The sequence below is a fragment of the Chlamydomonas reinhardtii genome, chromosome 12, assembly GCF_000002595.2.
Source record: "Chlamydomonas reinhardtii strain CC-503 cw92 mt+ chromosome 12, whole genome shotgun sequence".
Classification (NCBI taxonomy): domain Eukaryota; kingdom Viridiplantae; phylum Chlorophyta; class Chlorophyceae; order Chlamydomonadales; family Chlamydomonadaceae; genus Chlamydomonas; species Chlamydomonas reinhardtii.
In genome coordinates, this window is record NC_057015.1 from 8,832,287 (window position 1) to 8,850,140 (window position 17,854).

General features: G+C 62.6%; 8 protein-coding genes across 8 annotated transcripts in view; 4 read left to right on the top strand and 4 right to left on the bottom strand.

The window, feature by feature from the left end:
• Positions 1-4,249, top strand: part of CHLRE_12g545101v5 (uncharacterized protein) — a 15,252-nt gene extending 11,003 nt beyond the window's left edge. The window contains exons 26-32 of the mRNA XM_043068852.1: positions 16-119; positions 424-610; positions 1,067-1,132; positions 1,362-1,426; positions 1,754-1,952; positions 2,607-2,740; positions 3,069-4,249. Of these exons, the coding sequence (XP_042919120.1) occupies positions 16-119; positions 424-610; positions 1,067-1,132; positions 1,362-1,426; positions 1,754-1,952; positions 2,607-2,740; positions 3,069-3,087 (774 nt within the window). The 3' untranslated portion in view covers positions 3,088-4,249. The remainder of the gene's footprint in view (positions 1-15; positions 120-423; positions 611-1,066; positions 1,133-1,361; positions 1,427-1,753; positions 1,953-2,606; positions 2,741-3,068) is intronic.
• Positions 4,250-4,407: 158 nt separating this feature from the next.
• CHLRE_12g545000v5 (uncharacterized protein) lies at positions 4,408-8,279 on the top strand. The gene is made up of 6 exons (XM_001694037.2): positions 4,408-5,410; positions 5,721-5,867; positions 6,111-6,170; positions 6,493-7,130; positions 7,305-7,413; positions 7,675-8,279. Exons 1-4 carry the CDS (start codon positions 4,538-4,540, stop codon positions 6,559-6,561), a joined length of 1,149 nt encoding a protein of 382 aa, XP_001694089.1. The 5' UTR covers positions 4,408-4,537; the 3' UTR covers positions 6,562-7,130; positions 7,305-7,413; positions 7,675-8,279.
• A 2-nt stretch (positions 8,280-8,281) lies between these two features.
• On the bottom strand, positions 8,282-9,217 carry CHLRE_12g544950v5 (uncharacterized protein). Its single transcript, XM_001693900.2, has one exon. It carries the CDS (start codon positions 9,008-9,010, stop codon positions 8,690-8,692), a length of 321 nt encoding a protein of 106 aa, XP_001693952.1. The 5' UTR covers positions 9,011-9,217; the 3' UTR covers positions 8,282-8,689.
• Positions 9,218-9,337: 120 nt separating this feature from the next.
• CHLRE_12g544952v5 (uncharacterized protein) lies at positions 9,338-9,938 on the top strand. The gene has a single exon (XM_043068850.1). The coding sequence runs from the start codon at positions 9,368-9,370 to the stop codon at positions 9,530-9,532; it is 165 nt and encodes a 54-aa protein (XP_042919121.1). The 5' UTR covers positions 9,338-9,367; the 3' UTR covers positions 9,533-9,938.
• A 52-nt stretch (positions 9,939-9,990) lies between these two features.
• On the bottom strand, positions 9,991-13,877 carry CHLRE_12g544900v5 (uncharacterized protein). Its single transcript, XM_043068849.1, has 6 exons — positions 13,510-13,877; positions 12,562-12,657; positions 12,094-12,255; positions 11,631-11,744; positions 11,271-11,337; positions 9,991-10,935 (listed from the first exon to the last, which is right to left on the bottom strand). The coding sequence occupies exons 1-6, from the start codon at positions 13,744-13,746 to the stop codon at positions 10,757-10,759; spliced, it is 855 nt and encodes a 284-aa protein (XP_042919122.1). The 5' UTR covers positions 13,747-13,877; the 3' UTR covers positions 9,991-10,756.
• A 74-nt stretch (positions 13,878-13,951) lies between these two features.
• Positions 13,952-15,327, bottom strand: CHLRE_12g544850v5 (uncharacterized protein). Its single transcript, XM_043068848.1, has 2 exons — positions 15,062-15,327; positions 13,952-14,729 (listed from the first exon to the last, which is right to left on the bottom strand). The coding sequence occupies exons 1-2, from the start codon at positions 15,194-15,196 to the stop codon at positions 14,469-14,471; spliced, it is 396 nt and encodes a 131-aa protein (XP_042919123.1). The 5' UTR covers positions 15,197-15,327; the 3' UTR covers positions 13,952-14,468.
• An 890-nt stretch (positions 15,328-16,217) lies between these two features.
• CHLRE_12g544800v5 (uncharacterized protein) lies at positions 16,218-16,879 on the top strand. The gene has a single exon (XM_043068846.1). The coding sequence runs from the start codon at positions 16,324-16,326 to the stop codon at positions 16,486-16,488; it is 165 nt and encodes a 54-aa protein (XP_042919124.1). The 5' UTR covers positions 16,218-16,323; the 3' UTR covers positions 16,489-16,879.
• A 2-nt stretch (positions 16,880-16,881) lies between these two features.
• Positions 16,882-17,777, bottom strand: CHLRE_12g544802v5 (uncharacterized protein). The gene is made up of 3 exons (XM_043068847.1): positions 17,680-17,777; positions 17,257-17,459; positions 16,882-17,104 (listed from the first exon to the last, which is right to left on the bottom strand). Exons 1-3 carry the CDS (start codon positions 17,745-17,747, stop codon positions 17,058-17,060), a joined length of 318 nt encoding a protein of 105 aa, XP_042919125.1. The 5' UTR covers positions 17,748-17,777; the 3' UTR covers positions 16,882-17,057.
• Positions 17,778-17,854: the final 77 nt, after the last annotated feature.

Genomic DNA, 17,854 nt, shown 5'->3' on the forward strand with positions numbered 1-17,854 from the left:
TCCCTCGCCCCCCAGGTGCCCAACGCCTCCCCCACCGCCGCCTCCGCCTCCTCCGACATGTACGGCGCGGCGGTGCTAGACGCCTGCCAGCAGATCGCGGGACGCCTGCAGCCCTACCGGTGCGTGTGGCGCAGGGGGGGGGGGGCGGGAGGGGGGGGGGGCAGGCCGGTGCGGTGCGGTGCGGTGCGGTGCGTTGGGCGTGAGTGGGGGCCGTGGGCACTACTGGCGGATGGCAGTGGCGGGTGCGTAGCTCGTCCGCCCCACCCCGCCCCATACTCGACCACCCCGCTTCTCACGCGCACCCATGTCCGACACACACAAACACACAAAGACACAACACACACACACACACACACACACACACACACACACACACCTCCACTCACTCCAAACCCCAACCCCACCCACGCTCGCCACCCGCAGCACCCCCGGCCGCACCTGGAAGGAGTGCGTGAACGCCGCCTACCTGGACCGCGTGGACCTGTCCGCGCACGGCTTCTACATCACCCCCGACATCACCGGCTTTGGCGGCACACGGCCCTTCAACTACTTCTGCTTCGGCGCGGCGGTCAGCGAGGTGGAGGTGGACGTGCTAACGGGCGACATGCAGGTGCGGGCGTGCGTGCGTGCGTGTGCGTGTGGCGGGGTGTGGGGGAGCTGTGTGTGTGTGTGGGGGGGGGGGCTTACAGCCATGATTAGTGGGGGGGAGGGGTTGTAATTACCAGTCCAACCTAAACCAAAAATTAGGGGAGGGGCAGGTGTGTGTGCCTCGGTCCTTCCAAATCCGCATGTGAATGTGAACGGTTGTGGTGGCTTCACGCCCTGAATCGCTCTGCCCACCTCCTCCTAAGCCCTTTCCCTCTCATATGTCGCACGTGCCCTCCCTACCCCCTACTCCTGAGTTGGGCGACGATTCCTTGATTATTGGGACCTATTTCCTCCTCCAAAGCCCTTTCCCTCTCATATGGCGCGCATGACCCCACCCTCCTCTTCTTAAACACGGTAATCATGAATGTACACCCCTCCTCCTTCCTGCCTGTGTGTCTGTGTGTGTGAGTGTGTGTAGATCTTGCGCAGCGACCTGGTGATGGACGTGGGCAACCCCATCAACCCCGCCATCGACATCGGCCAGGTGCGTCTGGGCGCATGTGTGTGTATGTGTGTGCACGTGTGTTAAACACAAAACAAACGGAACAAAGCCGCCAAACACGCGTGCACGTGTGTGTGTGTGTGTGCGTGTGTGTGTGCACGTGTTTGCGTGTGTGCACGTGTGTGTGTACGTCACGCACGGGGTCCGGCCCTCTTCCTCCTGGGGCTTCCCTGACACGCATGCACACACATACGCACGCGCGCCCCTGCAGGTGGAGGGCGGCTTCGTGCAGGGCATGGGCTGGCTGGTGCTGGAGGAGCTCATGTGGGGGGACAAGTGAGTGAGCGGGGTGGAGGGCGGAGTGGAGGGCGGAGTGGAGGGAGTGGTGGCGGGACCGGGGGAGAGGGAGTGAGAGGAGTGAGCGGAGTGCGTTGAGTGGGTGGTATGAGAGGGGGTGGAAGGGAGTGGCGGTAGGCAAGGGGAGGACAGGGTGGAGGCGGTGGGCCTCAGGACATCGCGGATAAAGGGGCTTGGGTCAGGACCACAAGAGTTAGGTTTGGGTGTTTGCCGATGGCCGGGGTGCAGCCATAAGCGCCCAACTCAACGGCGGCAAACGCATTACAACGCACCTGCTCATACCCACCTCGTTCACACGCCGCACAGGCAGCACCCGTGGGTCCGCCCCGGCCACCTGTTTACCAAGGGCCCGGGCACATACAAGATCCCCTCCGTCAACGACATCCCCGTGGACTTCCGCGTTGCGCTGCTGGCGGACGCGCCCAACACCCGCGCCGTGCACAGCAGCAAGGCCGTGGGCGAGCCGCCCTTCCACCTGGGCGCCTCCGTGTTCTTCGCGCTCAAGGTGTGTGTGTGTGTGTGTGTGTGTGTGTGTGTGTGCATGCGTGCGTGCGTGCGTGCGTGTGTGTGTGTGTGTGTGTGTGTGTGTGTGTGTGTGTGTTAAAGAGCACAAGGAAAACGTTGCGCAAAGACAGTGTATGCGATGCAGCAAAGCGACGGTTTACGGATGTTACCTGAAGTTACCTCGTATGTGTGTGTGTGTGTGTGTGTGTGTGTGTGTGTGTGTGTGTGTGTGTGCGTGCGTGCGTGCGTGCGTGCGTGTGTGTGTGCGCGTGCGTGTGTGTGCGGGGGGGGCTGGGGGCGGGCGAGTGTACCCAGGGCCGGGGTGCGGCAGAGGGAGAAGGAAGGGAGGGAGGGACTGGGATAAGGGAATGAAACAGGACCTGTCACCCCGCCAACCTGTCACGTACTCGCATCGCGCCCCTCCTCTCCCGCTCGCCCCAATCCACCACCACCCACCCACCCCTAACGGCGCCCCTCTGACGACGATGGGACTGTTTTGTTGGGCTTGGGCTCATAGCCCCCCCCCCCCCCGGGCCACCGTTCGGTTGGTATTTTACACCCATTTGGTAACGGCTTCGCCTGCAGTCTTCAGTGCACCCACCCACCCACCCAGCCACAAACCCACTCCCTCTCACGCACCCACACACGTGCGCAGGAGGCTGTGTACGCGGCCCGCTCCGCCGCCGGCCGCCCCGGCTACTTCGTGCTGGACGCGCCGGCCACGCCGGAGCGGCTGCGGCTGCTGTGCGCGGACGAGCTGGTGGCGCCCTACGCAGACCCAGACATCAGGTGCGAGTGCGGGGGGGGGGGTTGCGGTTTTGTTGGGGGGGCCGGAGGGGGGGACCGGAAGTACCGTAAATGGAGGGAATCGGACTCAGGGACAGCGACTTCGAAAGGGCGAGGGTGGGAGAGGGAGAGGGAGAGGGGGGTGCGGGACACCGGTACGGACTGACGGATCCGATATGTCAAGGCACGCGGGCACGGCTGGCCGTGACAAGCAGAATTAGCAGACCCTCTTCTCCTCGTGCCTCGACACGCCGTAACTCCGTGAACTCTTGTACCTTGCGACAAACTCTTAACGCGGAATTGTACATCTCTGATCCCACGCGCTATGCAGGCCCAAGATCAGCTGCTAAGCCGGGGGCTGTGCTACGCGGCGCAGGCAACGCAGGGAGGGAGCCAAGTTGGCAACTGCCAAGTCACGACATGGTGACATGGCGCCGTGCTTGATGCAAGGCGTGGGGCATAGTGGATGAGTGAAGAATTCTATTTGGCTTCTAACGGAACAGCGGCGTTGAAGAGGCGGCATCTGAAAGGTCGAGCCGTTGCTTTGTGCGTGTGCATGTGTGTACGCGCGACCTTCTGTGTGCTGTAATGGTATTGCGCCGAGCCTTTGAGCTCATGTACGGTACTGCTGACGCCAAGGACAATCTGTATCTGCTCTCCGTTGTGTTGCTGTCATGAAATGTGTCCGGCCGGGACTCCCTACCGGTACCAGCTGTAACTGCGGGTTTACCCAAGGCGGCCGCCTCGGCGGTTGTTGCATGTGCACGCGTGTACGATCGTGTACGGTCGGTATCTGGGCAGAGATGGTGGCCTTGGTTAGTCGGCTGGCCTATATGTGGCTGCGGCGCCTCTGTGGTGAGCCATACGTTACCGTGTCATCTTTGGCATTGCGTGCCAGGAGCTGGTGAGCATAGCAAATGATTCCGTGGCTTTTCAATACCAAATTGCGGCAGTCAACAGTTACGACTGAATGTCACGATGCCCAGGACTGTACATGCCGTATTGAGTCTTTGGACTCGTGAGCAAAGCGCGCCGGCCCGTGGTCGTGCCGGTGCGGCGCTGGCAGTGCACGCACGTAACGCGGGCATGTGCTCTTTCGTGATTTAGCCGTGGCCATGTGCGTGAGGACCTGAATGTGCTGTGTGCATATGACACTTTCTCTAGTTAGAAGGCGCGGATAGGGTGGCGAAGATGCCAGCACGAGAACAAGTGGCGTCCGCGTTGTTCAGGGGTCTGCGTGCTAGTGTGCAATCGGGATTCATCGGAAACAGAGCCAGCGCTTGTGCCAAGCCATAGCATTACGTAGTAATAATATGTACACAGAATGTGAAAAGGTGAAGGGCTGCTGGTTGGAGCGGGATTCGGACAGCCGCAGTCGCAGACGCTGGCGCCAGGAGGCTGGATGGCCTCCTCGCAACCCCTCTTGAGGTTTCGCGTGACTTGCGTGCCCCTGCACGGCTTCAATTTATTCTGTCGTATGATAGTTCCCATCGCGTGTAAAATTTTGCCGGCCTGGAATTGCCTTAAGGATGCGAATTACCTTAAGCAGAGTGGTTTGTTTGCCAACTGCGGCGGGTGACGTGCCTCGCTGCATTGTGTTTTTCTGCGCATGGTGCAGCCTCCACTTGACCAGTTTTCCAGCCGAACACCGACTTATACAAAGCATGGTGGATAGACGTTGATTTTACGTGTCGAAACGGCGAAGCAGAGGCGCCGACGAAAACTTTGACTCGCTCAGTCTTTCCTAATCATTCGTTAACGCTCGCAAGCACATTGGAAGCTGTAAATCATTAAATAAAAATGGGGGAGAATGTAGCAGTACTGGATTATGGCAGCCGCTGGTTAAAGGCGGGCTGGGCTTACAACTTTCCGACGGAGGACGAGCCTCGCATCATGACGCCCACAGCTGTTATGATAGACCCAGAGACCCCCGATAGCGGCGCGGCACCGGAGTTGGTCCGGCCGGTCAAGGGCGGCAAGATCGTGAACTGGGAGGCCTTTGAGTCGCTTGCGTATTACGCGCTGTATGACCTTCTAGGCTGGGAACTGGGCAACGAGGGCAACGTGATGATCTGTGAGCCGCTGCTGACCAGCCGGCCGGACCGCGAGACCATGACGCAGTTGATGTTCGAGGTGTTCAACGTCAACAGCATGTTCTGCCAGGACCAGGCGGTGCTGTCGCTGTACGCGACGGGGCGCACAGGCGGGTTGGTGGTGGACATCGGGCACGACAAAATCGACTTCGGGGCGGTGGTGGAGGGCGTGACCAACCCCACCTCGGTCCGGCGCCTGGAGTACGGTGGCGAAGCCGTCACGCACTACCTGCAGCGCATGCTGGCAAACCCCCACCGCGCGCAACAGCCGCTACAGCCCGGCCTGGACGCCAGCGCCCTGGCCCCCCGCACCCTGGACGACGAGTCCGCAGAGGCGCTCAAGGAGCTGTGCGCGCGCTGCGGCGAGACGGAGTCGGCCTTCACCTCCGCCTGCAGCGCGCCCGACCTGGACACCTTCACGCTGCCCGACGGCCAGGCCATAGCGGTCAGCGGTGCGGAGGGGCTGCGGCTGGGCGAGGGCTTCTTCCAGCCGGGGGAGCTGCTGGGCATCCCCGCGCCCAGCCTGGCGGAGGCGGCGTGCGACAGCGCCTCCTGCATCCTGGACTCGCTGCTGAGGAAGGTGGGCGGGCGCAACAGGGGGGGGGTAGCTATGCTATCTGGGGTGCGGGTTAATGCATGGGGGCTTGAGTCATGAGCAGGGGGGGCTGTCAGCATTACCAGACGCAGGTGGGCCTGTGGCATTGCTGCTGGACGCAAGGGGCACGGGGTTTGCTGACGCCTTTCTGGTAAGAAGTAGAGTCTGAGAGCCTAGCGAAGGAGTCCCCACTTATGCGGGGGCCATGTAAGCCACGTGGCGGCATTATGTAAAGGGTTTTTTTGGGCCACTCAAGCTGCCCCCTCCCCCGCCCGCACAATGCGCCGGCACGCAGTCGACTTACGAGGGCATGTTGGTGGTGGGTGGCGGCAGCGTCATCCCCGGCCTGCCCGCCCGGCTGCTGGCGGAGGTGCGCTCGCTCACCCCCCTCAGCGTGACGCCGGGGCTGGTGGTCACGCCGGAATACATGCCGCAGCCGCAGGTGCGTGCCTCTGTATGCGTGTGCGTGTGTTGGGTGTATGTGTGTGCGTGTGTGTTATGTAGCTCAAGGGAGGGGGTCGACAATGTGCGTCTCAAGTGTGCTGAGCACAAGGTCTGGGGGGTTGGCAGGCAGGGGTTTGCGGCCGTCACGGGAATGGCAGGCGGCACACGGAGTTCCGTTGGCGCGGAGCGCCAGGCCCCTGCGGAGCGTTGTGAGAGCGCTTGTGTGGATATGTGATTGCAGGTGCCTCGAGATGCGGGCTGGGTGGGCGGCGCGGTGCTGGCCAAGGTGGCGCAGCTGCAGGTGCGGCCCGTGGGGGCGGGAGGGAGGGAGGGAGGGAGGCGTACAGCGCCGTGTTCCGTTGTGAGGTGAGGGAAGGGTACAAATGGAGCACTGCAGCGGGGGCGGGAGCAAGGTGGGCTGCTGCGTTATGGCCCGCGGGATGGATGGCATGTCTGGCGCACACGCTACTACGTGTGCAGCAGGGAAGGCAGTGGTGACAGGTTTGCGGCATGGGGCGGCGTCGGGCACACCCGACCCTGCAGCCCCACCCTCCTAGGTCCTTGCGCCTTTGGCCCTGCCCCTCCCCCTGACCCTCAACACCCTGCCCCGCCCCTTCTCACAGAACCACTTTGTGATGAAAGCCGACTACGACGAGGCAGGGCCCGGCGCAGTGCACCGCCGCTGCTCCTGAGGTGCTCTGGCGCGTGCGTGTTGGCCTCCGGTTTCTCGACCGCGTGGCAAACCACCACCTTTTTGTCTTGCTGTGTGCGTGATAATGCGGTTGGTCTGTTTGTGGCGTAAAAATTGGTGAGATGAATGTGTTGATACATCTGATGACAAGCATGCGTGTTTACACTGGATTGTTTGTTGACAAAGGTGCAGTTCCGGACGGTCCAGGACGATGGTCCTTCGTTTGTGCTACTATTGTTGTTGGTTTTACCGCATTGCTCGGGGCTCGGGGACTTGGTGCCCCGCAAGCTTTCGCCGCCCTCACATGCACGGCATGGTCTTTCCCGCGTTGTTTGTTTGAAGCGGGCCTAGACACAGAAGCGTTCGCCTGGATGTCGGCACGGTGCTTGCGGCATGCGGCCCGCAACCTGCAGCCTGCGCGCCGTTTCGTGCCTGGCGGCCTCCTCTGGTGCATCTGGTCACACCACGAGCCACCGCCAGCAGCCCCTGCAGCCAACCGACCACCTGTGCAGAAGTGAGCACACGAGCAGGAGCAGACGAGCAGGAGCACGCGGCTCAAGCAGTCTGCCGGTAAGGCCGGGAGGGGCTGGGTGGGGTTGCGAGGGCTGTTGCATATAGGGAGTGCGAAGGCTCATGTGGGTCCACGAGCTGGGATTGCAATGCGCAGAATCCCTCATCGGAAGCTGCTAGAGCACCACACGCCGGGCGCATCTTAGTCCCTGTACTTGTCGTTGCTGATTGCAGGCGCTTGACAGTGTTGGAACAGCAGCGGCGTCGCCGCGGAGTCCGCATGGCCCGCCGCCTAAGCATAGAGCAATGCCCCACTGTCAACTGCCTTGGGGGACGCAGCGAGGTGGGTTCGGGTGCGTCGCTGCAGGGGGGGGCGGCGCGAGAGCGGGGCAGGTCGGGGCTGAGTACAGGCGCTGTAAGGGATTGGGTGTGCGGACGTGGGGTGCGTTTCCGCAGCCGTTGTGGCGCACGCAGCACACGGCCGGTGATGGGTACCACTATTGCGAGGACATAAGTGGCTGTCCCACCTGTGCCGTGCCAGTGCCCGCGGCCTCACTCGTCTCAACTCACACGTGCCGTTCATGTGGTCATGGCGGCAATGCAGGTGGACGGCGCCGGCAGCGCAGGCAGTGGATCTGGCGGCGAGCTGATGATGAAGGCACTGGGCGATCTGCGGGGGCTGCCGAACCTGAGACGTTGCCGCTTCTTGCAGCTGTACTGGCTGCGGGCTGGTTGCTCGTGCTTCCGCGCATGGGTGTGGCGCGGCGCGTGAAGTAGGCGGCACTGAACATTTGCCGTGCGGATCGCCGGATGCTGAGGAGGCTGGTGGGGCCTGTGTACAGCACTGTGAATTGGGGGCTAGGGACACGTGGTGGAGCTGCCGGCAGCTACCGCAGCTGGAGGCGCTGCGCGCCTCGAGCGGACATGTACTTGGCAAGTACTGGGCATGTATTGGCTGGAGGCGCACTGGCTGACACCCATAGCCAGGTAGTGGGTTGTGGTGCGGGGGGGACCTGGCTGGCTGGCTGGCTGGTGATGCAGGGGGGGCGCGCTGATGCAGGGGCGGCTGAATGTGCGCATGGCTCTGGACACGCGTGACGCTGTCACCCTGAGAGTCAGCATGGCAGAGACGGCCCTGGCACTGGTGCGGTGGCCCCACCGTGCACTGGTATGTAGCTGACCCCACGGCGCTGTTTGGATCGCCCGCGGTGAGCTCATTACTCGTGTCACAGAATGAAGCTCTCAAACCTTAGACAGCGAAACCGAACGTCAACTTGCCGGCTTGCATGGGGCATGTGCCCTGCATTACGCAATCCAATTCAATGCATTATAATAAGGCCCATCGACAGCAAAGTGGCCCAGTGCCCCTAGGGCGGCATGATCAGTCATGACTTCATGCGGCCCCTCTGCGCGCATACACGCAGATACGGTATGCATGTGCGCTGTACTGCTGCTGCCTAGCAGCGCAGCCTACAAGCCTGTCGTGCAACCCAGGGCCTTGCCAAGCGGAAGGAGAGCCTGCGACCTGAGGGCTGAGGCCGCGTCTAGCGCCAGTGCGCCACCCGCCAGCACTAGCCACCGCTACAAGCTACTGCCATTGCCACTAGCTACTGCCATTACTACGGTAGCTCCTGCCGCCGCGGGCTCATGATGTGCTGCAGCCCGCGCTCAATGACACCCACCAGCACCTCCGGCGGGCTGTAGCTCTGCTCCTCGGCTACAGCGCCGGCGGCAGCATCATCACTCGCGGGGGCTGCTACAGCCCCTGCCCCTGCCCCAGTCCTAGTTTCGGTCCCGCTGCTGCCGCCGCCAGTTCCAGCTGCAGCGGTGTGGCCATCACCGCCCTGGTGTGGGTGGAAGCCCAGAGCGGTGCCCGGTACACGGGTCCTGCCGTCGCCGGCGGTCGTCCCGCCGGCGGGAGCGGCGCCGCGATCGGCCATTATTAGCGGAGTGCAGCGGAGTGCTAAAAGTATGTGCGCCGCAGGAGCTAAAAGCAGGAAGCGGCCTTGAGCTGCAGCGAGCGAGTCGGCTCGCTTCCGGGCTCCGCGGGTCGAGGGCTATTGGCTCAGAGCTGGGCAGGCAAGCGAAGAAGCGAGACACACGCAAGTTTTGAATGCGGTGACGGCACGTGCGTAGCTGCTAATGGCTGGACATTTACAGGGAGCACACGGAACGGGGCCGAATGGAGGGGCAGCGGTTGGGCGACCCCGCCCGAGAGGATCTTTCTTTTCACGCTCCTTTCAACTACATCCAGCCCTTTATAAGCACGTCCTCCTTTTGTGCACCTGATCAGAATCATGGACCCGCAGCAGGAGCAGCAGCAGCAGCAGCAGCAGCAGCAGCGCTCGGAGCCCGCGCGCATGGCTGCGCAGAAGGCTGAGGAGCGGTTCGCGGCCCGCGGACCCGCGCCCGGCGGCAGCAGCGCCGCAGCTTACTCATCTTCTAAATCGAAAATTTGCTAGAGGATAGAAACCCCTGCTTTTGGCTTATCTACGGAAGCGAGTCCTGCGAGCCCAAGGATAGGATGTCGGCGTTGCAGTTGGCACGCCGCTTGTACTTCGCTCGTGAGCTGCGTCAGCAGGTCCCTGTTGTAACCAATATTGGCATGCTGCTGCCTGTCTGTGTCGCGGCTGATAGCATTGCAGTTACAGTTCTCGGAGCCAGCGGCCGGAAGATGAACCGATTTGCAGAGGGTGCGCTGGCGCTGGGATTGTCGGTGGCGTGTCGTGCCATCTGCACACGTGGAGGCCTGGTTTCGTGGCGGTGTCCGGGGGTGGCGGCACCGGGTGTGCTTGTGTGCCAACGGCGCACACGGACAATTGGATGGTGGGGTTGCGGAAACTCGTGTGATTGTAAACCCAACTGTTGTGTGCTGACCCGACCAGGCGATCCGGCAGGCGACAAGGTTCACTTGAACTAGAGCAGACAGCCGTTACGAGCCAGGGAGCCAGCCACACACAGGCATCAGCACACGCACACGCCGGGCGTTCTTACTCCGGCACAACAGCAGCGCAACGCCAGACCTGCCCACACTGTCCAACCGCTCGCCAGCTCGCGCGCACCGTAACCACCGCACTGTAACCACCAACGCACGGCCATCACGGCCACTTGCAGCGGCAGCGGCGCCGGCCACTTGCAGCGGCGGCGCCGGCACCGTCCCCGACTAGGCCTGCGCCAGCTCCGAATCATCCGAGTGCCCTTATTACACTTCGGAGCCCACAAACCACTGTCAACTCTGCGATACGGTCGTCCTGCGCGAGATTATGTTGGGCAAACCCATTAAAGCCCCTCACTCATGTCTCCATCTCGGATAGGCGCATGGCGTGCGTCGTGTTTCCTCATGTTCTCCACGTGTTCAACGCACCGCCTGCCTCCACAAGCCGGTTATAATGTACACTTGCTGTTCAAGCCATTCACACACTCGTAGTCTTCATGGTTAGCATTCCTCCGCAACACGTGCCGCCTGCAAGTCCGCAACACGTCCCTCCGTTCCTGCCGCCTCAACCCAAACAACTCCTGGTAAATACACACACCCGGACCTTCCCCACCTTCCCCGCTTCCCCGCCCGCCCCATCCCCATCTTCCCATTTCCCCTCCTCCACCGACCCATCCCATCCCCCAACCCAACCGGTCCTTTCAAATCAAATAACCTAGGCCAGGCCAGTAAACTGTCAGATCATATCATATCAGATCAGGCTCTGCACGCCCAGGATCTTGATCTTGAGTCCCGCCACGTACTGGCTGGGGTAGAAGTACAGCCAGTAGCGGGAGGTGCCGCCCACCCCCAGGTGCAGCGCCAGGATGGAGTAGGCTTCGTTGCCATCCACCGGCCACGACTCGATCTTGGTGATGGAGCCGTACGGCACTGCATGCGTGTGCGTGTGTGTGTGTGTCTGTGTGTGTGTGTGTGTGTGTGTGTGTGTGTGTGTGTCTGTGTGTGTGTTGGGGGAGGTTAAGTTGTTCGTTCCAATCCCATCTTAACCAGGAGAGTGGGGGGCAGGGTAGAGGAGAGGCGCGAGGAGGCGGGGAGGCGGTGGGGCATGGGAGTGGGCGGCAGCTGCTTGACGCACGCTCGACGCACGCGCCGGGACACGTTCCCCCTGCAACCCGCAGCCTCGGACTGAGGGCATCAGCACTGCTGCGGCACTGTCTCTGCACCACACAGCCAGAGCCGCAGCACCTCCGCCCACCCTTACCCACCCTTTTGAGTGGACGTGTCAGACCCGATCCAGATCTGCTGCAGCTCCTCCTTAAACGTCAGTCGCACCTGGGGGAGGAGGTGGGGCGAGTGGGTGGTGTGAGTGGGGTAGTATGAGTGTGTGTGGGCGGTGGCAGGCGTGCACGCAATGCGACTTAAGGACGCACACGCGGTCTGCCTTGATGTACCCATTCCCTTTCCCAAGCACGCCTCACGCATCCGAAGCCCCCGCGCACACACACACACACACACACACACACACACACACACACACACGCGCGCGCGCGCGCACACCCAATCCCACCTCACTCCCACCTCCCCCGCCCTCCACGCCTCCCCCTCCCCCCCCTACCCCGCCACACCTTGCTTCCCTGGCTGTTGAGCAGTCCGGGTATGGAGGTGATCTTGTCGTCCCAAGGCACCTGCCGCCCCGCAATGCCCGGCAGCCCGCCCTCAGGCACACCCTTGGCCAGCACCTGCGCAGGCGGTGGCGCGTGCGGTGGTTGTGGTGGTTGTGGTGGTTGTGGTGGTTGTGGTGGTTGTGGTGGTTGTGGTGGTGGTGGTTGTGGTGGTTGTGGTGGTGTGTGTGATGGTGGTGGTGGTGGTGTGTGTGTGTGTGTGTGTGTGTTGAGTCGTGGAAATGTGTGTGCTGTGATGCGGTCTGGCATCGGGTCGGCATACGGTACCGGCATGCACCGGCAAGATGGGCTTGAGGGTGGGTGGACACATGGGCCTCTGCCCCCAGCAGACGGCCTCCGCTCATCACCTCCCTCACTGTACTTCACTTCGCTTCAAGAAGAATCATGACTGTTATCCCTCCCGCACCTTGGCGTGTGCGGTCTGCTTGCAGATGGCCTCCTCCTGCTTGGGGGCGTCCCAGTCGCCGCCGCCCGCCGCGCCGCCCGCCGCCGCCGCCGCCTTGGCTGCGTCCACGGCCGCGGGCGCGCTGCCGATTAGCAGTAGCTTCACGCCGTCCTTTATCCCGGCCTGCAGGTGCATGTGTATAAGTTAGGAGTAAGACATAATCACACGTGCTGAGCATGACAAAGGTGGTCAAGACTTAAAACCCGTTTTCAGTGACACAGGAAAAGGTGGGTGGAGGTCGCCACGCCATCCCCCGGCCCGTCAGGCAGCACCTGCCACCTACGCTGTCCCTTGACTCACACGGTTGCCCATGGCATACACACGCAATCTCCTCCCCCCTCTTCCCATATGTGTTCCTCCCCAACATTCCTTTCTTTCGTCAAGACCCCCCAACCCGCCCACCGCCCGCCCCTCCTCGCCCCTCCTCACCACACGCAGAGTGGCCCCGTCGTCCTTGAGCGCCGCCCCCTTGCACATGAGCTTCTGCAGCTTGGAGGGGATGCCCGTGGTCTTCTCTATCTCGCTCTGTTGACGAGCAGCAAGCAAGTGGATTGTGCGATAAGGCAGGGAAATAGGTTGGGCTGGATGGGTGCCGTGAGGTGGGGGTCCCAGGCTTGAGAAGGGTGGGGTAGTTCATTCTAGAACCCAAAGTAAGCTAACCGAGTGAACCCAAGCCCGTCAGCCCCACAGGGGTGGGGGCTGGGCTGCTGGTGCTGCTGGCGTAGTGCCGGGGTGGCGGCGAAAGGGCCGGTGCCACCAATGGCCACTGGCCCGGGGCCGCGAGGCCCGCCCTGACACCCCGCCACCGCGCAAGCACCGCATGCACTACAAGCCGCCCAGGCTGACGTCATGACGTTTCATGAGACATGGCGCGATGCACACGCGCGCACTCCGCTTGTTCCATGCAACACCGCAACATGCAGACACCGCCTCCGACCGGCACCTCGGCGGCTGTGCACGACCGGGGCTGCTACCGGCCCGCCATCATAGCCGCATGCCGCCAGCGCACACGTTTGTGCGTCCGTGCCGCTGCCCCGCTCCACCCCTGTCCCGCAAGCCCTGCGTGGCAGCCCCCAGCCCCACGTGCTCTTTGCTTTGCTATTCCTCTATCCACGTGTAAAAACATGCGTAGGGGGGGCAGGTGGAGTAGCCACTGGCCACAGGGCCACAGCACGCCCCTGACGCGCCGTGCCTGCCTCGGCGGTGCGTGCTGCAGCTGGGTCTCTTCCTTACGCCCTACACCCCCTGCCCACCTGCCCTTCATTCCCTTCAATCAGGCACGCATGCGCAAAGCCTAGCCCAGTGCATGGTGCGCCCGGTCCGCTCGGGTCTGCCCGCGTGCGCCTCAAGAACCACCGCTTCAACGGGCACTCGCACCTTTAGGTCGCCCACGGTAGACTCGAAGGGCCGCTTGCAGTCCTGTACCGCTTTGCCATACGCGACTTTAAAGCTGACCTGCTCGCCGCTCGCTGTAGCACTCGTGCTGGCCTCCGCTGGCGCCGCTGCTGCCTCCGATGGGGACTCAGCTGGCGCGTCCGATTTCGGCTCCTCAACCGCCTCAGCCGGCGTTGGCTCGGCCGCTGGCACTGCTGCTGGCGTATCCTCTGGGGCCATGCCTAGTCAGTCCAATATGTGAGCTGACACAACAGGCTTTCGATGGCGGGATCTTTCGATTGCGCGCGCAGCAGGTCAAGTTGTTGCGGCGGGCTGAATTGTAGCAATGTTGATTTCAAGCACCAATTATTACAGGACGCTGAAGGTTGAAAGCGTCTTTCTTGTCACGAGGCACGAACACCATGCACCTGTCGCCCGTTCAACAATCCAATTACGTGAAGTGTGCCTCTACCCCGCATGTAAAGGGGCACGCGGCATAACTAAACCGTCAAAGACCTGCTGCCATGCGCGCTACACCGGTAAGCGCTGTCAGTTCCTCAAGTCCCGCGAGCCCGGCACTAACACACCAAGAACGCCATGCCTCTAGCTACCACACCGCCGTTCTAGCACGCTGTACTTCCCCCTCCCTCCTGCACTTCCCACCTTCCACCTCCCTCCCGTCTCGCCTATCTTACAGCGCCCGTTCAACAGGTGCAACTCGCGCCCCTGTCCTTTCATCCCATAACCTACCCCTGCACCCAGACGGCCGCCTACCATGGAGCCCATAAACCCAGACGGCCGACCTCCGCGGGTGCCCTGCCTTGTCAACGCGGAAAGTCGCCAGCCGCTCGGGCGGAGCAGTGGGCATGCTCTGGTGGAGGCGCTGCAGCACTTGTGCTAAATGATTGGTGCATCGGGGTTGGTATGTGCTTAGCTATTGTGGCTGGCCGATGCCAGGCCTGCTAGTTAACGTAGCTTGATTCGCCAGCGGAGACATCGGCGATGGCGCGGCCCGGCGGGCGGGTGGCCGCCGGCGGGCCCTCGCCACCCGTGCCTGGCACGCCAAACCCCTTGCCTCCCTTGCCGCCCTCCAGGTCTGCCCCCATGCCCCCGATCGCCGACGTGGTCCCCGGGAAGGGGCCCAGGTCGCTGGCGCCCTCCTGGCCGGCTGGCGGAGTGCGGCCGCCGTACTGGGGTCCGCCCTCGGTGGAGAAGGTGCGCTCCTGTGTGTGTGTGCGGTGGGGGGTGGGGTGGGGGGAACCGAGGTACTTCACTCATACACCAAGTACACAGTACAAGGGGGTTCGAAGGATGGCGGGCGTTCGTGTAAAACTGCCACGCTGCCCATTGACCCGTCAGCTCTGCTGTCACTACCCTCCCGCCGCTACCGGGTGCCGCCCGAACGCTGCAATCCCCCTCCTCCCCACCACCGCCTTGACGCACCCACACACATACACACACACGGACACGCGCGCACGCAAACACAAGGTCACATCCTCCCCGCCATCATATTCCCTATGAACCCATACACTCTCTCCCCACTCAACCCACGCACCCCCTGGCCGGCATCTGCGGCGCCGCTGATGGGGCGGCCCGGGCCCTCGCCGGCGCTGGTCGTGCCCACCGCCCCGATGGCGCCGCTGCTCGGCGGCGGCCCGCCTATCCCGCCCAGGCCGCCGGTGGCAGCCATTGATTGCTTTACGCGCGTTTAGCTTTTGCTTGATACAAGATACAGGCCGCGTAGCGCTCGCGCCGCGGCGAATTGTTGAGGCTTTGGCAACGTGCCCCCTGGGTTCGGCGAGTCAGCAGCAATCAGGGGTCGTATCTTGTTTTTGGGGTAATGTCTAGCTCCAGACAAAAACGGCCGGGTGGCCGCCGTCCTTTGTCTGGGCACATGGCGGTTTGGGGGCTTCTCCATAGGAATTCGGACAAAACCCGCCCCAAACCCGGGCCAACAATGTCTCGCCCCAGACATTAGCCTCCGGGAGGAATGTCTAGGAAACGGCCAAAATGGCCAATTAATGTCTGGAGACATTAAGATAGGAGCCCTGCTGGCAGCAATCAAGGTTTCGGCGACCGCGGTATTGACCCGTGATTGCCGCCGTGACGTGGCTAAGGTTGAGAAATATGAAGGCGCAGCTGTGAGCGGCTGGCGGGCAGTCCAGAGCTCACGTGCCCAATCGCCGACACCTGCCAACACTGATTGCCACCCTGGGTTGCCTCCCACGGTTGCGTCCCTAACAAGTACCCTAGCTCCCGTCCGCACTCAACTCGACTGCTGCGCGTGCCTGCGCCTGCGCCCGCGGTTCTGCGCACCCTGGTCAGCATGGAAGTGAGTGGCGAGGGCATGTGGTCGAGTCCTCCTGTCCTGGCGTGTGCGGCGTGAAAGGAAGGGCGGTTATGGGTGGTGGCCGGTGGGTGGTCCCGAGACCGCCTGCTGGGCGATGCCAGCTAGCCTGGGCTAATTAACGCTGCTGCCTAACTGCTGATGGGCGCCGGCGAAGTTGTCGCACGTGGGCGTTAACTCGTTAAGACGTAGCAAGCGCGCGCCTGCTTGTCGCGTCGTGTCCACTTCCGTGAAGTGGGTGGGCGGTCTTGGTGGGCGTGTCGACCCTCCTTCCCCTGCTCCTTCCCTCTTCCTATCTTTCCCCTTCCGCCTGCGCACTTGCCCGTCACACACGGCACACAACACTCACCCGACACGGATAGATGTTCGCAGGCGTGACGTAGAGCCCAGCGTGTGCATGACAACGCACGTTGCACCCATACATGCGCCTTCTCTCACGCCCTGCCACAGTGCCACAGGACCGCCACGCCATGACGAAGGGAGACTCCTCCCGCATCCAGTCCAGCCAGGCCACGGGAGGCCACGACGTCGGCAAGGACAGCTTCGCCGCCCGCGCCCAGTCCGCGGGTGACCGCCATGCCGCCAGTGGTGGCGGCGGCGGCAAGGGTGGTGGCGGCGGCGGCGGCAAGAAGTGAAAGTGAAGCAGCCGTGAAGGGCATGGCACGGATGTGGCGGCGGCAACAGCAGGAGCCGGGGTTTGGTGGTTTCTGCACGCGCTGAGAGTGACGATGTGCTGAGATTGATCGTTACGGTATTGACTTTGATCGTCTTATGCTTTAGAGGCCACTAAGCGCCCGGCTTGCTGCCTGTTACTTGAGACGGCTTGCGGAAGTCACTGTACCGCCGTTTCCATGCATTGCGTCGTGTTACAATTTGTGAGGGCGGCTCCGCCGCCGGAGAGGGTACCTGCAAGCAGAGAACTGCGGTCTTCGTGCGGGGTTGGGAGGGCGAGCCCGAACCGCCGTGTAGCCACGCAAAGATAGAGCGTAGCCAGGGACGACGGCGTCAGTACTGACAGAACGAAACTCGCAAAGTAGCGAGCGCGACACAGCGCTCCGCTACTAACCCGGGCCCACCGCCCATGCCGCGCCAGGCCCCAAACAACAAACACACATGCCACGCCCCTTCGGGCCACACAACTGTGCACACTCCGAGCGCAGGAAACCTTGGTTTCCGACAACTCGCTGCGCTCGAGCGGAAACCATCAGTTGTGTAAATTGAGTTGAGGGCGCCGACTGTCATACGGTAGCCCTACGTTGCGACATGTTTTTGGTGTGTTTATACCAGCAGGCGGCACATACGTTTGCAAACTTGAACACAAAATGTTATCAGACATCGTTGCTCAATAATGTAGTGCCTCCAGCCACGCACCGCTACCTCATCGGGTACGAGCGAGGACTCACCACACCAGGCGTTGGCATTGGCATTGCGGTCGGCCGCCGACTGGGCACGGGCGCCCTTGCCTGTGTACTCCCCGGCCTTGGCCTGTGCGGACTGGATCCAGGCGGCGGCGCCCTTGTTGACTAGGGGCGAGGAGCAGGAGGAGCCCTTGCCGCCGCCCTTGGCACCGCCACCACAAGACTTGCCGCTGCCGCTCTTGCCCGCCCTGCGAGTGCCACGCGGGGCGCGGTCGTACACAGAAGGTGAGGCCAGAGACCTGAGCGTGTTAGTTGGCACGTCGGCTTCGTCCGCACCCCAGCGGCAGCGCCACGGTGCCTCGAGCCCTGAGCCCGAGGTGACCCGCCCGCTTCGCATTTGATGACTACGTTGTCATTTATGCCGGCAGCACCCAGGCAGGAGCAGCAGCAGCAGCAGGCCCCGCTCACCTGCAGCGCACGGAGGCGGAACGGAACGGCGCCACGCTGCGAACCGCGACTGATGCCACGAAAGTCATGCTTGAGGATGGGATGGCCGTTTTGAGAGTATTTGCAAGTGAAAGTGTTTGTGTTAAGGTCGGCACGAAGCTGCTTTACTGCCTCGACGGGGTCCAAGCTGACGCGG

What these genes read in the sequence shown, in the direction of transcription:
- CHLRE_12g545000v5 (XM_001694037.2), top strand. Translation starts at nt 4,538, where the DNA reads ATGGGGGAGAATGTAGCAGTACTGGATTATGGCAGCCGCTGGTTAAAG. An exon ending in AATACATGCCGCAGCCGCAG is followed by an intron (nt 5,868 to 6,110) that starts GTGCGTGCCTCT and finishes ATGTGATTGCAG; the next exon opens with GTGCCTCGAGATGCGGGCTG. An exon ending in CCAAGGTGGCGCAGCTGCAG is followed by an intron (nt 6,171 to 6,492) that starts GTGCGGCCCGTG and finishes CCCTTCTCACAG; the next exon opens with AACCACTTTGTGATGAAAGC.
- CHLRE_12g544950v5 (XM_001693900.2), bottom strand. Translation starts at nt 9,010, where the DNA reads ATGGCCGATCGCGGCGCCGCTCCCGCCGGCGGGACGACCGCCGGCGAC.
- CHLRE_12g544952v5 (XM_043068850.1), top strand. Translation starts at nt 9,368, where the DNA reads ATGGACCCGCAGCAGGAGCAGCAGCAGCAGCAGCAGCAGCAGCAGCGC.
- CHLRE_12g544900v5 (XM_043068849.1), bottom strand. Translation starts at nt 13,746, where the DNA reads ATGGCCCCAGAGGATACGCCAGCAGCAGTGCCAGCGGCCGAGCCAACG. An exon ending in CTACCGTGGGCGACCTAAAG is followed by an intron (nt 12,658 to 13,509) that starts GTGCGAGTGCCC and finishes GCTCGTCAACAG; the next exon opens with AGCGAGATAGAGAAGACCAC. An exon ending in AGCAGACCGCACACGCCAAG is followed by an intron (nt 11,745 to 12,093) that starts GTGCGGGAGGGA and finishes CCGCCTGCGCAG; the next exon opens with GTGCTGGCCAAGGGTGTGCC.
- CHLRE_12g544850v5 (XM_043068848.1), bottom strand. Translation starts at nt 15,196, where the DNA reads ATGGCTGCCACCGGCGGCCTGGGCGGGATAGGCGGGCCGCCGCCGAGC. An exon ending in CCGCAGATGCCGGCCAGGGG is followed by an intron (nt 14,730 to 15,061) that starts GTGCGTGGGTTG and finishes ACACACACACAG; the next exon opens with GAGCGCACCTTCTCCACCGA.
- CHLRE_12g544800v5 (XM_043068846.1), top strand. Translation starts at nt 16,324, where the DNA reads ATGACGAAGGGAGACTCCTCCCGCATCCAGTCCAGCCAGGCCACGGGA.
- CHLRE_12g544802v5 (XM_043068847.1), bottom strand. Translation starts at nt 17,747, where the DNA reads ATGACTTTCGTGGCATCAGTCGCGGTTCGCAGCGTGGCGCCGTTCCGT. An exon ending in TCCGCCTCCGTGCGCTGCAG is followed by an intron (nt 17,460 to 17,679) that starts GTGAGCGGGGCC and finishes TGGCACTCGCAG; the next exon opens with GGCGGGCAAGAGCGGCAGCG. An exon ending in CAATGCCAACGCCTGGTGTG is followed by an intron (nt 17,105 to 17,256) that starts GTGAGTCCTCGC and finishes GTCGCAACGTAG; the next exon opens with GGCTACCGTATGACAGTCGG.